Here is a 23,238-nt window from a genome sequence, read left to right as displayed (position 1 = left end):
AAACAAAGATTTTGGTTGAAACAGTCCTTCGTTTGATGATTTTTGTGGTCACAAATTACACAAGGTCTAGTGCTGGTTGAAGTTGCATTTGAAATGCAACCACAAGATACATATACAATAGGTATAGCAAAACTAATACGTGGTACTGATTTCTCTTATTCTTGCAATTAATTAACGATAGGGATTTAATATTCACATTATCACGTGAAATTTCTTTTGATCACAATTTTTATTATTACATTCACATAATCACAATTAACGTCATCAAAAAAATTCTGATAAGTGGTGATGTGGCAACCCCCCTAAACTCCATCAAGGTATATGCTTTTATTGATGGGCCCACCCAGGAACTACAATAATGCTAAACCAAGCCCACCAAGAAATGAAAATATCCCAATGGGCTTACCGAAATTGGACAATTTTTATGGGCTAAGGGAAATTCATGTGAATATTTAATGTGATTGCATATTTTGAAATGTGATCACTCAACATTATTAACGTGTTCATGCATTTTGTGATCATGTTAATGAAATCCCTTAACATACCGTCCAAAGAAGGCAATGGATCCTTCTCTTTTCAAATAGTTATAGTTTTGCAAAAATATACAGGAGGCTACTAAGGAAAACAAATATAAGATATTCATCTGGCACAGGGGCTTCAACATAAATTAACTAAGTGTGGATGCTTTTCAATCTATTACCTAAAGCTGCAAAATTCTCATCATCATGCATGGAAAGGGAATAGAGCTCCATTTTAAGCTCATTTTGGAGTACTTGGATTTAGGACCAAAAACATTTTCTAGTTCCATCTAAGCAGCATTCGAAGATTGCACATCATCCAAATAATGAATAAGGTCATCTTTGAGAGATGTCAAAATAATACCTTGCTCGTCCTTGCATTGTTGCTCGGCAAATAGCACTCTCATAGCTACAACGGATGTGCCAGCTTCATCTGTTGATAGAGGCTTGACCATGCTCCAGAGATTCTTGCGCATTAGATAGCTCGTCACTTTGATTTTCCAGGTGTGGAAGTCGGGTCCATTAAATTTATTGACTTTTGATGCCATCTTTGAAGAATTCAAGAAGATCTTGGTGATGACCAAGCCTTCAAACCATACGATAATTTGAGAATCTTGCTTGTTGACTATCTGCTACAACAGCATTTTGATATGCTATTGTTGGGGGCCAGTGTTGTGAAACTCAGTGAGAACAGCGAGTAGCATTTTGGGGCGTAATGGGACTGATATCGAAACTACCAACCATAGACAACATTTTGAAACGATTTCTAGAGAGAAGTATTAGCCAAACTTGTCGAAAATTTCCCTATTTTCAACAAGAGTGTTTCAAAATGCCTTCGTATTGTGTTGCCTTCTTTTCTATGCCAACCAAAAACGTTCTCCATTCTAGAACGCATATAGTCACACCTAGGAGGAGGAGGACAACGACGCTTGGTTCTGCATGCTTATTAGATGCAGTCTTTGGATGACCTTCTTCTCCGCGTGTAAACCTGTCATCTAAAAGCCTGATGCTCTGATACCAGATGTTGGAGATGGTGCTAGGGAGGGTGATAGCCATGTCAAGGTGTAGCATGCAAAAAAGCAAAGAATGAGAGAGAAAGTCGATTGTAAAAACAAAATAACACTATGTGTGTTGTATTAATAAAAAATATCCTTCACGTATAAAAGAAGACTTTCCATGCAAGCTTCTAAAAGAGAATTGGAGTTCATATGCATGCATTAGGAGGAGTTTTCCACGGGCTTGACAGACTAACTAGACCAAGGCTTGAATACCCAACAAATAGCATGTGAAAATTACTCACATCTACGTACCAATGAAACATGTTTATCACTAGAACAAAGACTTTCAACATATATAAACAACCATCCACTAGAGTTTTTTAACAAGACTTTTACGTTAACAAGCAAAGAACGAGAGAGAAAGTCGATTGTAAAAACAAATAACGCTATGTGTGTTGTATTAATTAAAAAATTCCTTCACATATAAACAAATACTTTCCATGAAAACTTCTAAAAGAGAATTGGAGTTCATCTGCATGCATTAGGAGGAGTTTCCCATGGGCTTGACACGCTAACTGGACCAGGGCTTGAATACCCAACAAATAAAATGTGAAAATTAATCACATCTAGGTACCAATGAAACATGTTTATTACTAGAACAATCACTTATACATATATACATGACCATCCATTAAATTTGTTTAACAATACTTTTACGTTAACAAGTCTCACTGGGTATCCAACACTTTATGGCCACTAAAATTGTTCCTAATGGTCTGGTAGATCGATTTAACTAGCACCTAGGGACTTTGTCGCAACACATCATTGAAGTATCAGGAGCTAGTGTTAGTTCGTGATACTCATTTTCTCCTCATGTGGAATATGTCTCCAGCAAGGATGGCTAAAAAAAGAACATCATTCATGTACGAGATGTACTTGTGTGTGGAGGTAGCTGTAAACACGTAGTAGTGTGCGTGAGAGGGACCCTCATTAACCTTGCTCAACACTAGAAAAGCTGAACTCCTTGAGTTCCTGGACCATGTTGTATCCCATGTGACAACATGTGCCAAATAAACCCTTCAAGTGAGGTACTCGCTCATACATGACCTTGTCATGTCTTTGAAAGAGTAGAATGGATGAAAACGTAGAAGTTTATGCATCCTAATTTGAATAGTAAACACAAACATATGCAAAAAATAAATAAAACCAAATCAGATGTGTACCTAGAGGTTGAACATAACGTCTACTTACCTATAGTCAATTGCATATGACCAGTTATCTCACCTGAAAAGGTGTAGTAACATTAATAAAAGATTAGTGAAAATCAAGCTATATTGCACTAGGAACCCTGGGTGTTTCCTTTGCAATCCAAACCCCTTGGAAAGAATCTACGTAGTCAAACCCCTTAGGAAGACCCTACCTAGAAACTGTTCAACTAGCAAGTAACAGTGACCAACACAGTCTACTGTGTGTAAAAATATTGGAAATCAACTTAAGAAGTTGAATTTGTCCACTATCCCTTGGTAGATTGTGGACTTAGTCCTTCAAAGTATAATTGTGATGAGAGCAAATTTTGATCCTCAACACCTATGTAGTGATTGTGTAGTAGATGGGCCATACACCTGGAAATACCATCCCTAGAAACATAGTCAATGTTGCATCCAAGCAACAAAGCTTCTGCAGTTGGAATCTTATTCACAACTAAGTCATTAGAGAATCTTCTTCCACCATGAATCGAGAATATCTTCAAACCCTCTAAAGAAAAATAGTCATACTAGATTTTCTTAGGTATTTAACACAAAATATTACTTGCGTGGAGGGCTCTCTCTTAATCTTTCATGGCTTTCCATGAGTTACGCTGATAGCTAGGCCATGCCTACTTGCTATCCATAGAATTTTTCATTGGGATTGGCTACACCTTGTGCATAGAGCCAATGATGTAAAGTACTCACCACATTATACATTTACAACGATCATAAGTTCATGCCCAACAGCCTCAATTTGTCATGAACAGAATAATTGATGCTATCGTTGAAGCGTAAGAAATACTTTAGTGGAAAACACCCATCATATTGGCATTCCATGAACATATATTACAAAGATAAATTGATAAGCCCTTGGATTCCATGATAGTCTCAACATTCTGAGTTACTACTATACGTGCCTTGCACAATTACCTGGGCCTAGCCCACATTAGAGTGCATCACTGCGAAAATTGTGAGCTTATATTCACTTAGTTCCAAATATGTGTGCCATTATCCTTGATCTAAAGTCAATGGATAATAGCTTGGAGCTTGAGAGAAGCCTTGCTTTGTGTGGAGTCTGGCAAAGCACTTTGCATTGCACCATAGATAAATCTTTTTCAAATGAAGATTAAATTATGAAAAAAAACTTAACTTGAAATTTACTAACATTATCGCCCCTTTGAGACGAATGTCCATTGCTTAAATTTAGCTCATAACCAGATCCTGAGAAATGTAGGGTTATCACTGATGTACCCTGCACGCCATTGTGGCTTGGGGCATACCGACCTCCAAGAGAAAATTGGCTAGACGTAGTGCGAAGTTTCTCGAATTCCATACGCTAATAGAATAATCTAAAATTTGGAAAGCATCTTGCCCTGGAGGGAAGCCTTGCTCCTCCTAAGTTCATAAAAAAGATGAGACAAACACAGCCTGGGTACTCAAAGCATGTGCTCCTATTTAAAACCGGTGTGCTTATTGACACGCATGTGTCAAAGAAAAAAGATTTGACCTTGTCGAGCTGTCGTGAAGAAAATTGGCCTTGCCAAATGTACATCGTATTGAGAATCCTTAGACTACCCAATCTTGAAATAAATATTTTAGGAATATTACTTTATGAAATTGCATCGTACTCTGAATCACTACTAGAACAAAGCAACTTTTTTGTGTGAAGGTGGTAGTATAATATTTCTTTGTCAGTATGTGAGCAAGCTGGAATTGTTAATTATGGATTGAATTCTACACATAGATATGGAGCGATGCTCCTGGAAGCCTTGCTTCGTAATAGTAATGCAAGAATTTATTATGCTCATAGCTATTTATGTGAATAACAGAAGAAACATCACCGTGAGTATATAGCAATCAACCTTAATAAGAGTCAAAGAAAAAAAACACCTTAAAGTTTCTAAGCTATATACACTATATATATCTATCTATTGTATCCTATACAAAAAACAGAACAAATATATACCTACTAAACGACATAGAAAGACTACTTGCTCTGATATTTTTCCATGCAATTGAAGTATAATTACGACAACTTTGCTCGTTTAAACTCTATAGCGAAAAATCTTATTTTGGCCACGTTGATTGGGACTTTTTTAACCTCTCCCCCTTGGGAAGTGATTGTATCCTGTGATAAGTATGAGAAGACCAACTCTGTGAGTTGTTCGATCTGAGTAGCCAGCAATTGAACTCGAACGACTAGCTTGTAAAATTGATCTTCCAAATTTTGGAGATCACGTCGCATGACGTACTCCTTTTCTTCACGAAATTGCTAGTATCATCCAAAGTTTCCAATACACTCTAGGGAGGAGGAGTCAATTCTCTTGAAGAAATCTCAAAATCGGAACGGTGATTCTCGGGCAACTCCATGTCCAAAGACTAAAACACAGGGTCCATCATAGAGGGTTTGCTAAAACAAAAAATCAATAAATACCTTCAAGAAACCAATGTGCGGTAGCAAGCCATTCTAAGTAGTCTTGACTGCGAAACTTTGGTGTGATTATGTCTTGAATGTTCCAATCACTTTGAATCCTTGTTTTCATGTTGAACTCGCCCATAAATAACGTCGATGTCCAGCCAAAACCACGACTTTGGTTCAATCACGTTAATAATGTATTGACGCTCTTTGAAAATTTCTCTGAAATATTTCAAGAGAGTGCCAAAATCTACATCGTATGGATTTACACGAAGGAAACAAACTCCATTATGTATTCACCAAATTCGCTTTTGAAAAACTCGCACACAAGCTTCTTGTTGACATACTTCTTGACTTTATTAGTGGCACACACATGTTACTCATGACTCTTCGACTAGGAGTTTCTCCTGCACTATGAGGTGCTATAATGTCACAACATACACCCCCCCCCCCCCCCCCCCCCCCAACCACCACCATCAACTATCAATCTAATAATGTACGAAATAGAAGCTAGTGTTCAAATTAATTGGACTTGAAGATGGAGACATACACACACACACACACACACACATATCGTGGTCTGTGGGTGCTTGGCTAGACAAGCCCCAAGTGTAAAAGTTCATGTGCAAGCCAAGGTGATGGCACTTGGTTGTACATTTGCAGAGAATTTCATGGAAAGAATGAAGCAGATTTCAAGAATTTTCATTGGACCGCATGCATCCAAAAATGAGGATAGCCCATATTGGTATTCGTATGGGAAGCCAGGTATACATATTGAATCAAAAGTTCAAGTTTTTATGTACCTAAGGTCAGGCCATTTTGTTGTGAATCAAGGATATAACAAAAAACCTGAGAGTAGAGAATCCACATAATAAAGTGCAAACCAAGGGATACCTTTAGAAACAATAACGAAATAACTGCCAGGCACTTACTCCGACTCAAGTTTCAAAATGTCTTCCACCCAATCAAAGACTGTAACCTCACTCAAGTTACAAAACATTTTTACCTTTTATAAGAATAACAAGCACGAGGCTCAAATTTATCTAGATCCTAAAGAGGAATATGTCATGAGGGTAGATGACCATTACTGTCGAATTTGAAGAGCATGTTGGAGCGAACAAGCAAGATACCTTATGCATGGACCAAAACGGAGTGTAAAAAATCTTGACATTGTAGACCGATGGGGATTGGAGGTTCATTTTGATTCTAAACATGACTGTGAAGGAAGGATCGTCAGTGTTCAGTTAGAAGGATATGATCGAATAGATACTAAACCTCTAAAGTGCATATCTATCGACAACCTGAGGCTTGGAGTCTATTTTTGGGTGGACAACAATGTGACATACTTGATTTGGACTTCTCATGCCAAACCAGGATAACTGCCATCCTTGAGAACCATGTATATTTTAAAGGTAAGGGAGAAGGGTTTGGTAGAACTTTGTGTCCACCTCTTTAGGGATTGTTTTAACAAAAATTTTGTCATGATCACTTAGGAAAAGAGTGTATTTTATTTGTCCAAAATTCGCAGATAAGAAGTTTTAAAAATATCCAAGAATGCACGTGCTCCAGGGGTTCTTATTTAGTGCCTCCCTATATAACGTGTGTTCGTGGGGTATTAAAATAACCCCTCTTTTAACATTTTTTAATGATTTAAATGATCATCTATTTTATAATTTGTTTCTAAAATTGAATATAAAAACCCCTTATTTTAATGTAACTCCATCAAATTGCCTCATTTTTTTGTATTTTCAAACCCCTCCTTTCAAACTCATGTTATACATTAACATGAATACATAGTGCACCCCCTGAGTGCACGCGATATAAACAATTTATACATAGTAACTTTCTCATAATAATCAATGTCTAATTCTCCTAAATTATTTTCCCATAATAATCAATGTCTAATTCTCCTAAATTATTTTCTCATATTAAACTGATCATTTAATGTGGGGAAGTGCCAGGGGTGAAAAAGCTAGAATATTGGTTAAGCTAGAAGAACGGCCACAATAGGGAACCAAAGGAGGGAAAATAGGGATCCAAAGGGGGGGCCATCTGCAAAAGAGCCATGTGCAACAATGGGCTAAAAAGACCCTAAGGTTCAGCCCATTAAGACTTCCAAAATGCTAAGGTTCCAAAATTCAAAGGTTGTGTCCAAAGGGTTAAAGCTTAGGGGGAATTGGATGCTTTGTGTGCTCTCCAGAGTCAACACATATCCCTACATGGGAGGGGGCGATCCCTTCTTCTAGGGGATGAGAGAGAAAGCCACACACACACACACACACACACAAGCCCCCTTTACACAAAGGGAATGAGGGACACATGTCAGCTCCCTAGCCCAGATGCCCACAAGGTGTGCCCAATTCCTATTGGATGACCCTTGAAGTGGACCAATGAGAATTAGGCTAGAGTAAATTTAGCCTAACTAATTTTAAAACACTTAATAAAAAGAACCAATGAAAATTAAGTCTCCTGGATGATTACTGGACAGCTTGAGAAGGGGTCCAATAGGAATTGAGCAGGCCAATGGGCTACTTAATTCCTATTGGTCAGAATGGGGAAAGGTCCAATGGGGATTTAATTCATTTAAATCAATAAGGTTTAATTGATTAAGCTCTCACAAAAGGGGAAAGGGGGAACATGTCAGAAGGCTATCACTTATGCTGCTTAATAGCCATTGGCTGAGCTTGGCATTGTCCAATAAGGAGCCTGCAAGAGCAAATAGCAAGGGGGCTCGCCCAAGAGAGAGAGGGGGATGATTTTTGGAAGGAATTATCACACACAAACTCACACACAATCTCATGTGTGAAGAAAGAGAAGACTATCTCTTCCCAAGCTTTGATGGAGAGCTCATCACCTACTCCAAGCTTATGAGATAGAAGCCTACATCGACACACTCTTGGCTTGTGGATGCAAATCCAACCAAGAGCCAAGCTTCAATGCTTGCTCATCTCCTCTACCAAGCTAATTACTAAGGTAAAGCTATGCTAATATAAGTGATTATGTGAGGAGATGTACATCTTTCTCGTAAGATACTCCTTCTTCCTCTCAATCTACTCTCATACCTTGCTAGCTCTCACCATCTTCGAAGGTGTGTCGGGTCTTGGGTTTGAGAATGGGGATAATTCAAGTTGTGTTTGCTAAGTGTTTTGCTTAGTGCATGAAGCTTTCATCTTCATTGCACTAGCTAGTCTTGAAGGAACACAAAGAATTGTATTGTACAATGTCTCTCTTGATGGGAGAAAACATAATACAAAGCCTTTTGGAGGGGGGACTGGCTCCATGAAAATCCGGTCCTCAACTGTTGTCAATAGCTTAATTTCTCTCTCTTTTGAAAGTATTGTTGATGCTATCTAACTAGGTGTTATGCTTTTTGTTGCTCTCTCCACCCAAGCACTCTTGATCTTGTAATTCTCATTAGGAATCTATTCTAATGAAATGCCCACTATGTTCATGCTAATTTCCGCTACACAAGTTTTTAGACCATTAAATGTTACATTGGTATCAAAGCACAAGGTTCCTCTTTTCTTGCTCAATAAGGGAGGTCCTCAAGCTAGCTACAAATGGTTGGTATTATTAATTGCCCGAGTAAGTAGAAAAGGGATATTTCAGCCTTGCAGTGCGCCTGCCTTTGTGCAGTTAACGGGGCATCACCGTCGAGAGCTATGGTCTTAATAGTGGAGTCCTACGGGGCTTGCCTACGGCTTAAGCACTATTGAGCTATTAGAAGCTTGCCAGGATCCGGTGATGTTTTGGTGTCGAAAGACCCTCTCTTCTATTCCTTGCAATTAATAGTATTCTAGCCGTGGGTACAGTAGCTTGAGTGCTTTTTCTAAAGGGTTAAAGAGGAGTAGCAACTAGGGCATGAAGTGCCAAAGTACACCTAAAAGTTGTTAGAATGGATGACAATAATAAAGAGAGTGAAATTAATGTTGATAACTTTGATTTTGCTTATGAGCAAGCTACTAATGATGCTTCAATGCTTGTTAACTATCTTGTTTCTAGGCTTCAACAAGCCATGGGAAATCCATCTCTCCAAAGTGAAGTGCAACAGCAGCTCCGTGCTCACGGGATTCTCCAAGCTCATCACCATGACGAGAGAACACCTAGGAAGCCTCCTTGTGAGACTACCAAAAGAGGTCTCTCTCCGATTCGGGAAGAAGAAGAGAATTTATACGAAGGGCTCAAGAATTTACTTCTTGAAGATGCATCTCCTTCCCAAAGGAGAACTCAAGAGCCTCCACCGAAGGAACGAGAAAGAAGTGAGTCTCCCGCCACCTCGATGGAGATGGCTCCACGAAGACGGCGGGCTAAACGCTCTCCATCACCACCAAAGCGGAGAAGACCATCACACTCTTCTCCACGCCATAATTCAAAGAGGGATGATAAAAAGCAAGAGAAGAAAAAGTCGAGAAAGAGGACACCCTCTTCTCCATCTTCTTCATCCTCTTCCTCTTATGAAAGCTATGGTAGAGACGACGAAGATCAATACAAGAAAAAGGCAAGAAAGGGGTTACCCTCTTCTTCACCTTCTTCAAATTCTTCACCTTCTGAAGAAAGTGATGGTGCAACCTTTGAACCATCAAAAAGAAGAGGCCATAGGAAATCCTATGCCGCATGGAAGAGTTTATCCAAGCTGAAGAAATTCAAAGAGGGAGGGAAGAGCATCTCTTTCCTTACCTATGATGGCACCTTTGGTGCTACGGACAAAGTCTTGGCCTTTATCCAGCAATTCGATGCGGCGTTTGGAGATGAGGGCTTCACTAAGCTACGCCATGTAGCTATGCACTTTCAAAAGTCTACTAGACAATGGTGGTCTAGCCTACGAGCCAACGGTGAAGCTCCACGAACATGGAAAGCTTTAAGAGCTTCCATTATGAAGCAGTTTTTGGCCACCGATGCCAAAGACAAGGTACCCACCGAATGGCGAAGCTTAAAGCTCTCTCCCAATAAATCCATCCACAAATATGTAGACAAGTTTTGGGACCTACAACTCAAAGCCACTATCTTCAAAAAGTTGGATTTTGGAGAGCAAAAGCAACAATTTTGTGCGGGCTTAACCGAAGAAATGGTGGAGTATGTCAACTCCCAAAGGCCACGTACCATATCAGCGGTAATACACCATACTATGGTGGCCTCTCGAATCAATTTCCAAACGGGGGCTAAAAGAAATAATAAGCCCCCGGAAAACAAGGGTTCCAATGAGCCTAAGAGAAAGGACAATGTCCAAAAGTCTCCTTAGGGCAACTCCAACAAAGCTAAAGAGAAGGGACTTTACAAAGGTAATAATAAACTCTCTCCTAAAGAGCTTGAGCATTATCGTAAGGATAACCAGTGTTTCAAGTGCGGCGAACAAGGGCATGCGTACCGCGGTTGTCCCCAAAAGAACAACCGCCAAGATCCTCCTAGAGCTTCCTTGGTTGAAATCCAAGAGTAGGAGACTCACCAAACTCACCACAAAGGATCTCCTCTATGCCATGCTTGGGTAAAGGTAAGAGAACATGATGCTTTTATTCTGTTTGACCTTGGTTCTACTCACAATTTTATATCTATGGAGTTAGCCACCAAGCTAGACATACAATCCTACGAGATGGGAGATGTCCTACCCGCAGACAGTGCCTTCAAGGGGCAAGAAGCTTCAATCACTCCCTTAATTGGGAAATTGAGGCTTCATGTCCAAGGCTATGTGGACAAAGAGGACGTCTTTATCTCTCCTCTCAAGCATGAGGATGTAATCCTAGGGGCACCATGGTTGACTGCCTGGCTGTCGATGTAAAATTTCCTGAAAGGAGAATCTCCTTTAAGTTCAGGGAAAAAGACATGTATATAGATGCTAAGGAAATGGGTAACACTATCCCCATTGTACATACACCAGCTTTCAACAAGTCAATAAAGAGCTCTATTTCCGTGTACATGATTTCTGTTAAAGATTTTCAAAATGAACCTAATGCTTTAGCAAAAGAAAATAAAAGAAACCAAAAGGAATTAGAGTTATCCAATTTTCTCAAGGGGTTTCAAAATGTTTTTATTGACGACATCCCTTGTGAGCTACCTCCTAAACGAGGTAATGATGACCATGCAATTGAACTTCTTCCAGGAAATTCACCGCCTAACAAACCTCCTTATAGAGTTTCTCAAGCTCAACAAGAGGAGATTATGCGGCAAGTGCATGAGCTAGTTGAGAAGGGTATGGTTAGGCCAAGCTCATCTCCATTTTTCTCACCTGTGCTATTAGTGCAAAAGAAAGACGGCACATATCGTATGTGTGTCGACTATAGAGCACTAAATAGGATCACTATCAAGAATAGGTTTCCCGTTCCACGGGTAGAAGACCTATTTGATAAGCTAAAAGGATCGACCTACTTCCATAGGATTGACCTAAAAAGTGGCTATCATCAAATAAGGATAGTTGATCGAGACATTGTAAAGACCGCATTTCGCACCACATTTGGTCTTTACGAATACATTGTCATGCCTTTTGGATTGACCAATGCACCAGCCACATTCAACCGCTTGATGGAGAAAGTGTTCAGGCCTCATCGAACCTTCACTGGAGTGTTCTTTGATGATATTATCATCTACTCTAATTCATTGGAGGAACACAAGCAACACCTCCAAGTAATATTTCAAGTTTTGAGAGAGAATAAACTTTATGTTAATCGAAAGAAAAGTGAATTTTTCTTGCAAGAGATTCAGTATTTAGGTCACATTATCTCTCCAGATGGCATTCAAATGGATCCATCAAAATTAGAGGTAATAAAAGGATGGCCTAAACCAAGGAATCTCCATGAACTAAGAAGCTCTATAGGTATGTGTGCATACTATAGATGCTTCATAGAAAAGTTCTCACAAATTGCGGGACCATTACATGACCTAACAAAGAAAATCGTTAGGTATACATGGTCTGCTAAGGAGAACAATGCTTTCAAAAAGCTTAAAGAAAAGCTTATCTCTCAACCTGTGCTTACACTACTGGATCTCTCAAAACCATTTGAGGTCCAATGTGATGCTTGTGGTGATTTCCTTGGAGCTCTTTTGCTCCAAGAAGGGCGCGCCATAGGCTATGAGAGTGGAAGGCTCGACCCTGTTGAGCAAGCTCTAGGCATATATGAAAAGGAACTCCTTGCAGTTCTACATGCCTTAGACTCATGGAAGCACTATTTATTGGGGACTCCTTTCATTCTGCGAACGGATCACCAAAGTCTTAAGTAATTCATGACTCATACTAAGCTCTCCGACAAACAAATGAGGTGGGAAAATTTCCTTTCGCAATTTCATTTTCATATTGCTCACATTGCTGGAAAGCATAATCAAGTAGCTGATGCACTCTCAAGACGACCGAGAGTGAATGCGGTTTCCATAGCCACTCACAATGATCTATCTTCAATGATAGATGAGTACGCTATTGATCCCGATTTTAGAGATGTGATTTCAGCCCTTGCATTAGGGAAGAAAGAAGAACCATTTACTTTACAAGATGGTTATCTTCTCTATGGCAATAGACTATGTGTTACTAACTCACTACGTGAGAAAGTAATGTATGAATCTTATGCTCCACCATATGCGGGGCATAGAGGGATTCAGTCTACCTTAAAGGGAATTGAAACATATTTCTATTGGCTTACCATGAAAGTGAACATACAAGAGTACGTTTCTAAATGTGTAGTGTGCCAAAAGACAAAATTTGATAGAGGGAAGCAACTTGGATTGCTTCAACCCTTGCCAATCCCTAATTCGCCATGGGAGAGCATATCCATGGATTTTATCTTTGGATTACCTAAGTCTATCCATGGGAATACGGGAATTTGGACGATAGTAGACAAGTTCAGTAAACAAGCTCATTTTATACCTGTCAAAAAGACTATCAAAGCCCATCAAATGGCAACCCTCTTCATTTCACAAATTTTTAAGTACCATGTCTTGCCAATGTCCATAGTGTCGGATAGAGATCCTAGAATGACGAGTAATTTCTGGAAGGGTCTCTTTGAGAATTTAGGGACAAGGCTAAACTTCTCTTCGGCCTATCATCCACAAACGGATGGCCAAAGTGAAATAGCTAACCTAACCATTCTCGATCTACTAAAAGCCTATGTAACGGAAGTAGATCAAAGATCCCAATGGGAGAAGTACTTACCCTTAGTGGAGTATGCTTACAATAACATTGTACATACTTCCACGGGAAAATCACCTTTCGAGGTAATTGAGGGAAGATCAAAAAGTCCCTTGCTACTTAAGGTACATGGGAAGATCTTCGCTGCAGATGAGTATAGCCGAGACCTACAAGAATCTTTCCAAAAGATTAAGGATGCTATCTCTATCTCACAGCAAAGGCAAAAGGCTGCTGCTGATAAGCACAGAAGAGCCCAAGCCTTTAAAGAAAACGATTGGGTCTTGTTAAAGTTTCCCAAGGCTTGATTAAGACACACGACGGGCAAGAATCCTACGGGCCACCAAAAGTACTATGCTAAACTAGCAAAAAGATACTATGGTCCCTTTCAGATTCTTAGGCCAATCAATGAGATGGCCTATCAACTCAAGTTGCCCAATCATTGGCTCATACACAATGCTTTCCATGTGAGCCTATTGAAGCCTTACAAAGGAGAGCCACCTCAAGAACCAACTATTGAAGACCCACCGGAGATCGAGGACCAAGAGGAAGTGCTGCAGCCCGCGAGTCCATTCTCCGACATGAATACAAGGTATTAAGAGGCGGTAAGACTATCCAACGATATCTTATTAAGTTCAAGAATTATCATTTTGAAGATGCTAGATGGATGCAAGGCATACAATTAAAGGATAACCTAAACCTTGTCAATGCTTACAATGCTTCCCAAGAGTAAGCAAATGTACAATCTGTTAAAAATGAACAAAGTTTTTTGTCTTATAAGACTCTCTTTTTCTTTATTGTGCACAAAAATGAAGTAGTATGCATGCTTAGATCAAGTTTGCGGAGACGATGTCTCCCAAACACCAAGTAGAGCTTGTCACTCTACTATGGAAGACTGATAGGACTAATGTGCAGACATGCTTGCGACAGCCTCAGGATCTCAAGCACCAAATGGACTAGTCATCCATTGTGGAATGATGGCGTAGGGTAACATAGGGATCCTCTACCCGCTAAGAAAAGGACTCATGAATATGCTTTATCTTCTCTACACCATAGTCGAGGACGACTATGATTTCAAGAGAGAGGTAATGTCATAATAATCAATATCTAATTCTACTAAATGATTTTCTCATATTAAACTGATCATTTTATGTGGGGAAGTGCCAGGGGTGAAAGAGCTAGAATATTGGTTAAGCTAGCAGACCGGCCACAGGAGGGATCCAAAGGAGGGAAAATAGGGATCCAAAGGGGGGGCCATCTGCAAAAGATCCATGTACAACAATGGGCTAAAAAGACCCTAAGGTTCAGCCCATTAAGACTTCTAAAATGCTAAGGTTCCAAAATTCAAAGGTTGTGTCCAAAGGGTTAAAGCTTAGGGGGAATTGGATGCTTTGTGTGCTCTCCAAAGTCAACACATATCCCTACATGGGAGGGGGCAAGCTCTTCTTCTAGGGGATGAGAGAGAAAGCCACACACACACACACACACACAAGCCCCCTTTACACAAAGGGAATGAGGGACACATGTCAGCTCCCTAGCCCAGATGCCCACAAGGTGTGCCCAATTCCTATTGGATGACCCTTGAAGTGGACCAATGAGAATTAGGCTAGAGTAATTTTATCCTAATTAATTTTAAAACACTTAATAAAAAGAACCAATGAAAATTAAGTCTCCTGGATGATTATTGGACAGCTTGAGAAGGGGTCCAATAGGAATTGAGCAGGCCAATGGGCTACTTAATTCCTATTGGTCAGAATGGGGAAAGGTCCAATGGGGATTTAATTCATTTAAATCAATAAGGTTTAATTGATTAAGCTCTCACAAAAGGGGAAAGGGGGAACATGTCAGAAGGCTATCACTTATGCTGCTTAATAGCCATTGGCTGAGCTTGGCATTGTCCAATAAGGAGCCTGCAAGAGCAAATAGCAAGGGGGCTCGCCCAAGAGAGAGAGGGGGATGATTTTTGGAAGGAATTATCACACACAAACTCACACACAATCTCATGTGTGAAGAAAGAGAAGACTATCTCTTCGCAAGCTTTGATGGAGAGCTCATCACCTACTCCAAGCTTATGAGATAGAAGCCTACATCGACACACTCTTGGCTTGTGGATGCAAATCCAACCAAGAGCCAAGCTTCAATGCTTGCTCATCTCCTCTACCAAGCTAATTACTAAGGTAAAGCTATGCTAATATAAGTGATTATGTGAGGAGATGTACATCTTTCTCGTAAGATACTCCTTCTTCCTCTCAATCTACTCTCATACCCTGCTAGCTCTCACCATCTTCGAAGGTGTGTGAGGTCTTGGGTCTGAGAACGGGGATAATTCAAGTTGTGTTTGCTAAGTATTTTGCTTGGTGAATGAAGCTTTCATCTTCATTGCACTAGCTAGTCTTGAAGGAACACAAAGAATTGTATTGTACAATGTCTCTCTTGATGGGAGAAAACATAATACAAAGCCTTTTGGAGGGGGGACCGGCTCCATGCAAATCCAGTCCTCAATTGTTGTCAATAGCTTAATTTCTCTCTCTTTTGAAAGTATTGTTGATGCTATCTAACTAGGTGTTATGGTTTTTGTTGCTCTCTCCACCCAAGCACTCTTGTAATTCTCATTAGGAATCTATTCTAATGAAATGCCCACTATGTTCATGCTAATTTCCGCTACACATAAGTTTTTAGACCATTAAATGTTACAAACTTACTTGGGTTTTCAGGAGCCGCTTGGAAAGATTCTAATTTTCAAATCTATTATCTACAAGGAGAAAAAAAAAATGAAAACACTCCTACTGCATACAGATTTCCTCCCCCATCACTACACATTGACCCAGTGTTTTAAAACGTTGAGGGCTAGTAGGTGTTGGTATACACTTGTCTATTGGAAAGATCCTTGGAGTCAGGGATTTCATTAACGTAATCACGATCGGCGGGTGATTACTGTTGAGCTTATATGTGAAGCTACTCAATTTATGGCTTCTCTATATATGGCACCCAGGTCCCCTCTATATATACATCATCCTCCCTAAGAAGATAGCTTAATACCTATCTTTTCAGAGGCACTAGCACCGATTCAACATTGAAGAATTTTTTTCTTTTTGGCCAAAAATAGGCATCTTCTTCTCCCACTATTCCCTGGAATGACTCAGCTTTTAAGGGCATCCTTACTCTTGAACTAAACGCTTAGTTTGTTCCAACTCTCTCTTTGTTGGGCACACCACATTGATCGAAGAGATGGACACTTGCCGGCTTGGTTCTTGATTTTGTTGTTTTCTTAGGGAACCTCTAGGGCAACAATGGCATTCCATAATACAAATTCTAGTTATCATCTGGAAAAAACAAACGGTGTAATTACTTGGTGTTCATGCTTGGCACACACACACACACACACACACACACACACACACACACACAGAGAGAGAGAGAGAGAGAGAGAGAGAGAGAGAGAGAGAGAGAGAGAATGTTGTCTACATAGAGGGTTGCTACAACTACCCTCCCGTATGTTGCCAATATGCTCAAAGGCCTCCCTCACCCTTCTACACTTGTGCTCACCCTTCGCTACCAACAAACACACCTAGCTTGCTGCCTTCCTCATCAAAGAATTACAAAGAGACATTTTGTTTTGCCACTTTGCACCCTTCTTTACATTACCGATCGAAAACAAGCTCTGCTACAGTAAAATTGTAACTTCATGTAGCCCTTCACATTCCAATTGCTCTACACCTTCATGATCTAGCCCTCCGATTTATGCTACGTTTCACCTTCATACACCTACATTTCCTTGCATAGCCTATGTCTCCCATCCCACAACAAGAGTCCACTGTTTCAAAAAGAAACGATGTTGCTTTGTTCAACAAAAGGTAACCAAAAAAATTTGCTTAGATAAGAAGTTTTGTAGGAGGAGACCAAATCATGCTTTTTTATTTTTTTGGTTTTTTTGGGGGGGGGGGGGGGGGGGGGGGGGGGGTTTGCCGCTTGGACTGAACGAGAAACGGGGGGACTTGTGATTTATCGCAAATAAGAGATGCATGCCCCAAAAATCTCATATGATCCCTTGTCGCTCTAAAGTAGCCCTTAACTACTTAACTTGTCCTTCCTTGAGTAGCCACTTGTGTTGCGATAGCAACTTGGTGTAGTGCATATGTTGAGATGTTTTTTCCTGCTCTTGTCAAGTCTAGCCCTCTAATTCATTCCTTCTTGTCGAGCGAAGTCCCCATTAGATAGAGGCCCGAGTATTGAAGCAGTTGTATGATCACTCCCCAAGATAAGGGGTTGGAGTTGATCCCTTCGTGTAAAGTCGCCTGCACCTTCATAAGGATCAGCAGCCTTCCTCTTGAACGGCACGCTTAATTAGTTTGGTCCAACTCTCTCTTAGTTGTGCACACGGGCCAACAACAAATATCACAACATATATCTGAAGAGAGTCTGACCCAGCTTGCACACACTCATCATTTCGGTATCTTTTAATTGTGTGCTATTTTTTGTTGAATTACAATTCAAAGTTTTTGGCTGAATTGTAGGTTGTTCGGGTGTGCTTTCGTGCAATAGACTTGTGATTGCAGTGGGACTAACAGTAGCGACTGCTGTGTTGATCATTCTTACCCTCTGCTGGATTGTCAAGGCAAAATTATTTAAGAAACCGGAAGACGTTATCACATCCAAGCATCCATTTCCCTACCCGGATCTTGACAATCTCACAGAGCGTCCAATTGAGATGTCATACTCCTCCCTCGTATCTGCAACAGACAACTTCATCAATACTTTGGGTGAAGGGGGCTTTGGCGTCGTATACAAGGGATCTCTGACGGCTGGCGTGCACATTGCTGTCAAAGTTGTCGCGGTGGCCTCAGAGCACAGAAAGAAACATTTTATAAATGAGGTGACTACAATAGGAAGGATTCATCATGTACATGTTGTGAGGTTGCTCGGCTTTTGCATGGAAGCACAGCATAGGATTCTGGTCTATGAATATGTGAACAATGGCTCTCTTGATAACTGGCTGTTCAAGCACAAAAATGATCCATTGATGTTCTTGCAATGGCAACAAAGGTACGACATTGCGTTGGGCATCGCAAAGGGACTAGGCTACTTGCACGAGGAATGCAGGCATCGGATCGTACATTGTGACATTAAACCGCAAAACATACTTTTGGATGACCATTTTGTCCCAAGATTGCAGACTTCGGGCTCGCCAAGCTGATGGCCAGAGACGAGTGTCCAGCCGCAACCTTAGCCAGAGGCACGCCGGGCTACATGGCACCAGAATTTTGGATGGCAGGCGAGGGCCAGATGAGTACAAAGTTTGATGTGTACAGCTATGGTATGGTGTTACTGGAGCTGATCAGTGGGCACCAAAATTTTAAGAGTGGTTCCTGCTTTCCAGAAGAGGCTTTTGAAGCAGCAATCAATGGTGATATACAGTCTATTATTGATGTTAAACTGGGTATCACCATGCCAGCTGACGATAAGCTTCCTCTATCAAACATCATGGAGGAGTGGCAGCACGTTCGAAGAGCTTTATTTGTGGCCCTGTGGTGCATTCAAGACCATCCCATGAATAGGCCTCACATGAGCGAGGTAGTGCTGTACCTCGAGGGCAAAATCGCAATCGATGAAAATCCTCCCCGACCAGCAATTGCCTCCATCCTACTCAGTCTATCTCGTCCACAATCGTGTCATAGCAATCACCGAGGCCTTGCCATTATTCCAATGAGTGGCCGGTGAGACGACTGATCTTCTAGCTGCTCAGTGTGGTCAAAGGACACATCATTTCTTACAATCAAGAGTGCTGGTTAAGAGTCTTATTTTGCAAGGGTCTTTTTGATGCCAGGAGGCATCAAGCCTTGTGAAGAAGCGTTCATAATTAATAGGAAGCATTTGTAGAGTACTCCACTTTGTATCATATTCTAAGCGGCATAGGATAAGATACCTTGGCTGTGCTCCAGTTCGGATCAGCAATAAAGCAAAGGGAGATCCCTTATGCCTGCAAGTCTCAGAAGTTGTATCGATTCTAGGCTCCCGCCCGATCAATTGGTCTTCTTTATACACGGGCTTTTCAAGCCTTGTAGCATCAAAGCAATGTTCTCTCCCATTCTTCACAATCTCTTGGTGCGTACTGTAGCTGTCATGGCGGATAAACGTTTAGAGCTGGGTCTAAACGACATAGGATACACAGCAGGCTGACTGCGAAATGTTAGACAATAGCCGCTCTCCAAAAACGCTGTGTGCAGATCCGCTCTTCATAAGAACTAGTAAAATTCACTCACAATTGTGAGCTTTGCTAATTTTTTTTAAAAAAAGAAAAAATAAATTTAAAAAATTAGTAAAATTCTTAAACTTAAAAAATAAATTGAACGCAGGGGCATAGCTCCCGATATACAATATACCGTTTTGTAGAGACTACACGTGCGCAATGTTTGAGAATTCATTACTTTTCTCCCACTTTTCTAGGGTAGCCCACTTTTTATTTTGCTTCCTATTTAGGTAATGTCACTAACACTAACACTAACACTAGTTCAACTCAAGTATCTTGAGACGTTAAAGTGTCTTGTTTTTTCAACATCTTGTCTTAATTATAGGTCATATTTATGCCTTAATTTAATTCAGTTATGAAGTGAAAAATATAGTCAAATTTTTATTTTTTCAAAATTAATCATATATTAAGATTATGGCCATAAATTTTAACATAAAAAATTTATAAAAATTTAGCGTAGTTTTAACAAAATTTTAATAAATTGAATATAATTTCGCATCAAAAAATAAAGAATTTCATAGATTTCACGGTTTTGGGATAGGAAAAAGCTTGTTATAACAAGAACTCAAGTTTCATCATTTAGTTCTTAGACCATATTTTTATCATAATAAAAGAACCAAAATCTTGAAAATACTGAAAAAGAAGAAAATTTTGGTCTTTCAAAGCTTCTTTCATTAAGACGAGAAAGCTATGGGAAAAAATTTAAGGTTTATAATATGATTAACGTGAACAAGAAGTGACTATCAGTGATTGAAAGACTTCGTGCTTCGCCACAAGAGAGCGATGATGAGATCTACATAAGCGATTCTGGCATAAAGTTGACGTTGTCAGGCATTCTGTGGATAAGCATGAAGTCACTGATTCATGCTAAAAAGCTTGTCCACTATCCTCATGTATATATGTGTACGTAACCCTACGAGTTTTGGAAGTGGCTTTGAAAAAATTCATGTACAAAGGTGTGATTTTGTCAAGCTTGAATGCTGATGTTTTGGGTTGTTCGAAACTCCAAAATATAGTTTTTAATAAGTATTTTCAGCCGTGCTTTATAGCTTGTGAATCGGACTTGTACATCATGAGTTATGATCAACATCCGAAGCGGGCGGTTTCAACTTAGAAGGTGATTGCAGGTGCATGCAAGAAGGGAAAATAGGCCAACTTGGGGGTCTAAGATTAGAAATGCTGAAGTTTTATATTTATGGAGATAACCGAGGTGATGGGCTTCGAGTCGTGTGTAACGGTGTGTCATTCGGTGACCGGAGCAGCAAGGTATGCCTCGAGGAAAATTTTCCAAGAAGTCCTCTCACGCTTTGGGGGAAGCTGTGCATTTTGGGGAAGTTGGGGAGCTTGGGAAGAGTTGCCATGTGGCATGGAAGTAATCCCACATGGGAAGAGGAAAGGGGAAAGTGGAGGGTACATAGGGCACTTTGAAAATCCATTATGGTGTATCAAAGGTGAGAGGAGCTCTCTCAAGGCTTGGCTATGGGGGCTCGTGGGCTCATGGGGAAGGGTGGTGAAATTTTTAGTCCACACTAGCCGCCTAAGCGCCTGGCCTCTTTTTTGGTCCCCGGACACTTGCCCCACTCCATTCCTTGGTCAAAGGGTCACTGACATGTCTTTTTTCATCCAAAAAAGGCCAAAATTGGACCAATTAAAAGGTGCTCAAAGAGAGAACCATGTCGGCTAAGAGGAGAGAGAAATTTCCTTAGGATAAGAGAAAAAAATTTCCCCTTTTTAATAGACGCAATTCTGTGCACAGCCTTTTTGCTAAGAGAGACTAGCTTTTTTCGAGCTTTTAAGAGATACCCCAACTTCGAAAGCTTGTAACTCTCTCATTTGTTGTCGGAATCAAGCATACGGGTACTCTACGGAGGTCTACATGACACGAGGTTCATCTTATGGTCTTGGTTTTCATCAATTTTAATCATGGTTCAGGTTAGGGCTATTTCCTACCCGACTTTATAGGTGTTCGACTTAGGTGTTTTCTGCAGCTTTATGGTGTTTCCTTCCGACGGTGTGGTGTGTGCAAGGCTATGTCTGTTCTCATTTTCCTTCTTGTTTTCATGCTAACAATGTAGAGCGCATACACGATGAAATGGAAGAGAGTATAGTGAGAGAGATGGCCGTTGTTGTTCTTCTCGTAAATGAGAAAATGATTCTTATATAGACGACGATGAAGAGCTTCCACCACCTCCGTATAATACGTACGTAGTATTTCATTGTATTCTATGCAACCTTCAACATCCAAAATTCAGTATCAAAGCCCTTCATAAGCAAGTTTTGCAAGATGGGATGCTTCCGAAGGCAAAACTAGGCACCCCCTTTTGGCCTGAAATTTAGCTCCTAGCTTTTTGGGACTTGTGCTACTATAAGCATGGCCTTGATTTTGGACATCAATTGTGGCCAAAGCCATCTAATTTTCTTAGAGCAACTAGATCAACAAAGTGGTATCTAAGTAATCAATGAGCCGTACGTAAAGTAGACAACACCGTGATAGCCCAATATAATCACGATACTTACCATACCATCTCGACTTATTTATGGTAATGCTTTTTATATCGAACATGTTTTCCAACAGAGTGACAATCTCTTGTAGCCTTCACGCACTACTGGCATTGACTTCGCCTCACAAAATGGCATATGTGTTCATGGTTCTCACTATCTCTACAATAAGATAGTTAGGTTTGGCAAGCAGAGGGCCCAACATTTTGGTGCCATTGCCAGGGACGAGGTAATCTAGACTAGAGAAAACCTCAGAGTTCTAGTAACATTGTCCAGAGGCTTCCTCTAGGTTTATCTAGAGTAGAAAACCATCATTTAGAAATCGTGTTGTTGAGGTGTGTCTACTTTAGATGTGTAGAGGTGTCTTGGGAGTAGTCATGCTCTCCAAGGAACTTTTGGGTAGGGTTTCTGCGAGTGGTTCATGCATTAGGCTATGTCAAATTCTAAGGGTTGATGCTCATTTTATTACGAAAGCAAGAAAAAACTAGTGTTGGTGGACACTTTCCAGTACCATTGTGGCTGATTTGACTAGGAGTAGGGTAAGTAGATATCAAGGTGTGTTTTTGACCTATCTCACCACATGAGGTTTCATCCTCGATTTATCTAACGAAATTTCAAAGATTTCAAGTCCCAACCCTTATAGCTAAGCCAAAAAAACAGCATTTCAAATCAGAGCTAGTATGGGGAAGCCTATGGGAAAGCTTTGTTGAGCCAAGAACCAGCTTTATGAGAGGCTTTAAAAGTTTGACCAAAACATATATTATTATCTCCTTGGTGATTAATGCTTATGAATTTAAATTTTTCTAGCCAAAAGCTTTTGAAATACTCTAAATGAAATCTGAATGATGTCAAAATTAAGATAAAAAAGTTGTATGTGCAATCTAGTAGATAATAATCGGGATTATTATCTTTGACCCAAGGAAGTTACTTCAGCTCTACCAACATCCTATCACGTAAAGACAAAATTTTTTTGCAAGGAATCTGAGGACTTGGATTTCATTTGAGTGTGAATTTTTATAATGACAACATCTCTACCTCGACAACAAAAAATCAATAGGTGAGTGACTCAAACTGAATCCAAACTTGACAAGACCTTTAGAGAAGCTTTAGAGCTTTTTGTATTGCAATTTTGTGTCACAAAAATCAGAAAGAATTGTGATTGTGGCCAAGAAGATAATAATCGCGACTATTATCTTTTACCTTGAAAGT

The 23,238-nt window shown here is 40.2% G+C and overlaps 2 protein-coding genes across 2 annotated transcripts in view; both read left to right on the top strand.

Annotated features, from left to right (window-relative positions):
* Positions 1 to 17,976, top strand: part of LOC147452891 (uncharacterized) — a 68,366-nt gene extending 50,390 nt beyond the window's left edge. Inside the window, exon 2 of the mRNA XM_086519034.1 lies at positions 17,798 to 17,976. Within this exon, the coding sequence (XP_086375160.1) occupies positions 17,798 to 17,833 (36 nt within the window). The 3' untranslated portion in view covers positions 17,834 to 17,976. The remainder of the gene's footprint in view (positions 1 to 17,797) is intronic.
* A 311-nt stretch (positions 17,977 to 18,287) lies between these two features.
* LOC147452890 (rust resistance kinase Lr10-like) lies at positions 18,288 to 19,557 on the top strand. The gene has a single exon (XM_086519035.1). It carries the CDS (start codon positions 18,477 to 18,479, stop codon positions 18,999 to 19,001), a length of 525 nt encoding a protein of 174 aa, XP_086375161.1. The 5' UTR covers positions 18,288 to 18,476; the 3' UTR covers positions 19,002 to 19,557.
* Positions 19,558 to 23,238: the final 3,681 nt, after the last annotated feature.

Source organism: Adiantum capillus-veneris, chromosome 8 (assembly GCF_014529385.1).
Source record: "Adiantum capillus-veneris isolate H3 chromosome 8, ASM1452938v2, whole genome shotgun sequence".
In the NCBI taxonomy this organism is placed as follows: domain Eukaryota; kingdom Viridiplantae; phylum Streptophyta; class Polypodiopsida; order Polypodiales; family Pteridaceae; genus Adiantum; species Adiantum capillus-veneris.
This window is presented reverse-complemented; position numbering and strand designations above follow the sequence as displayed.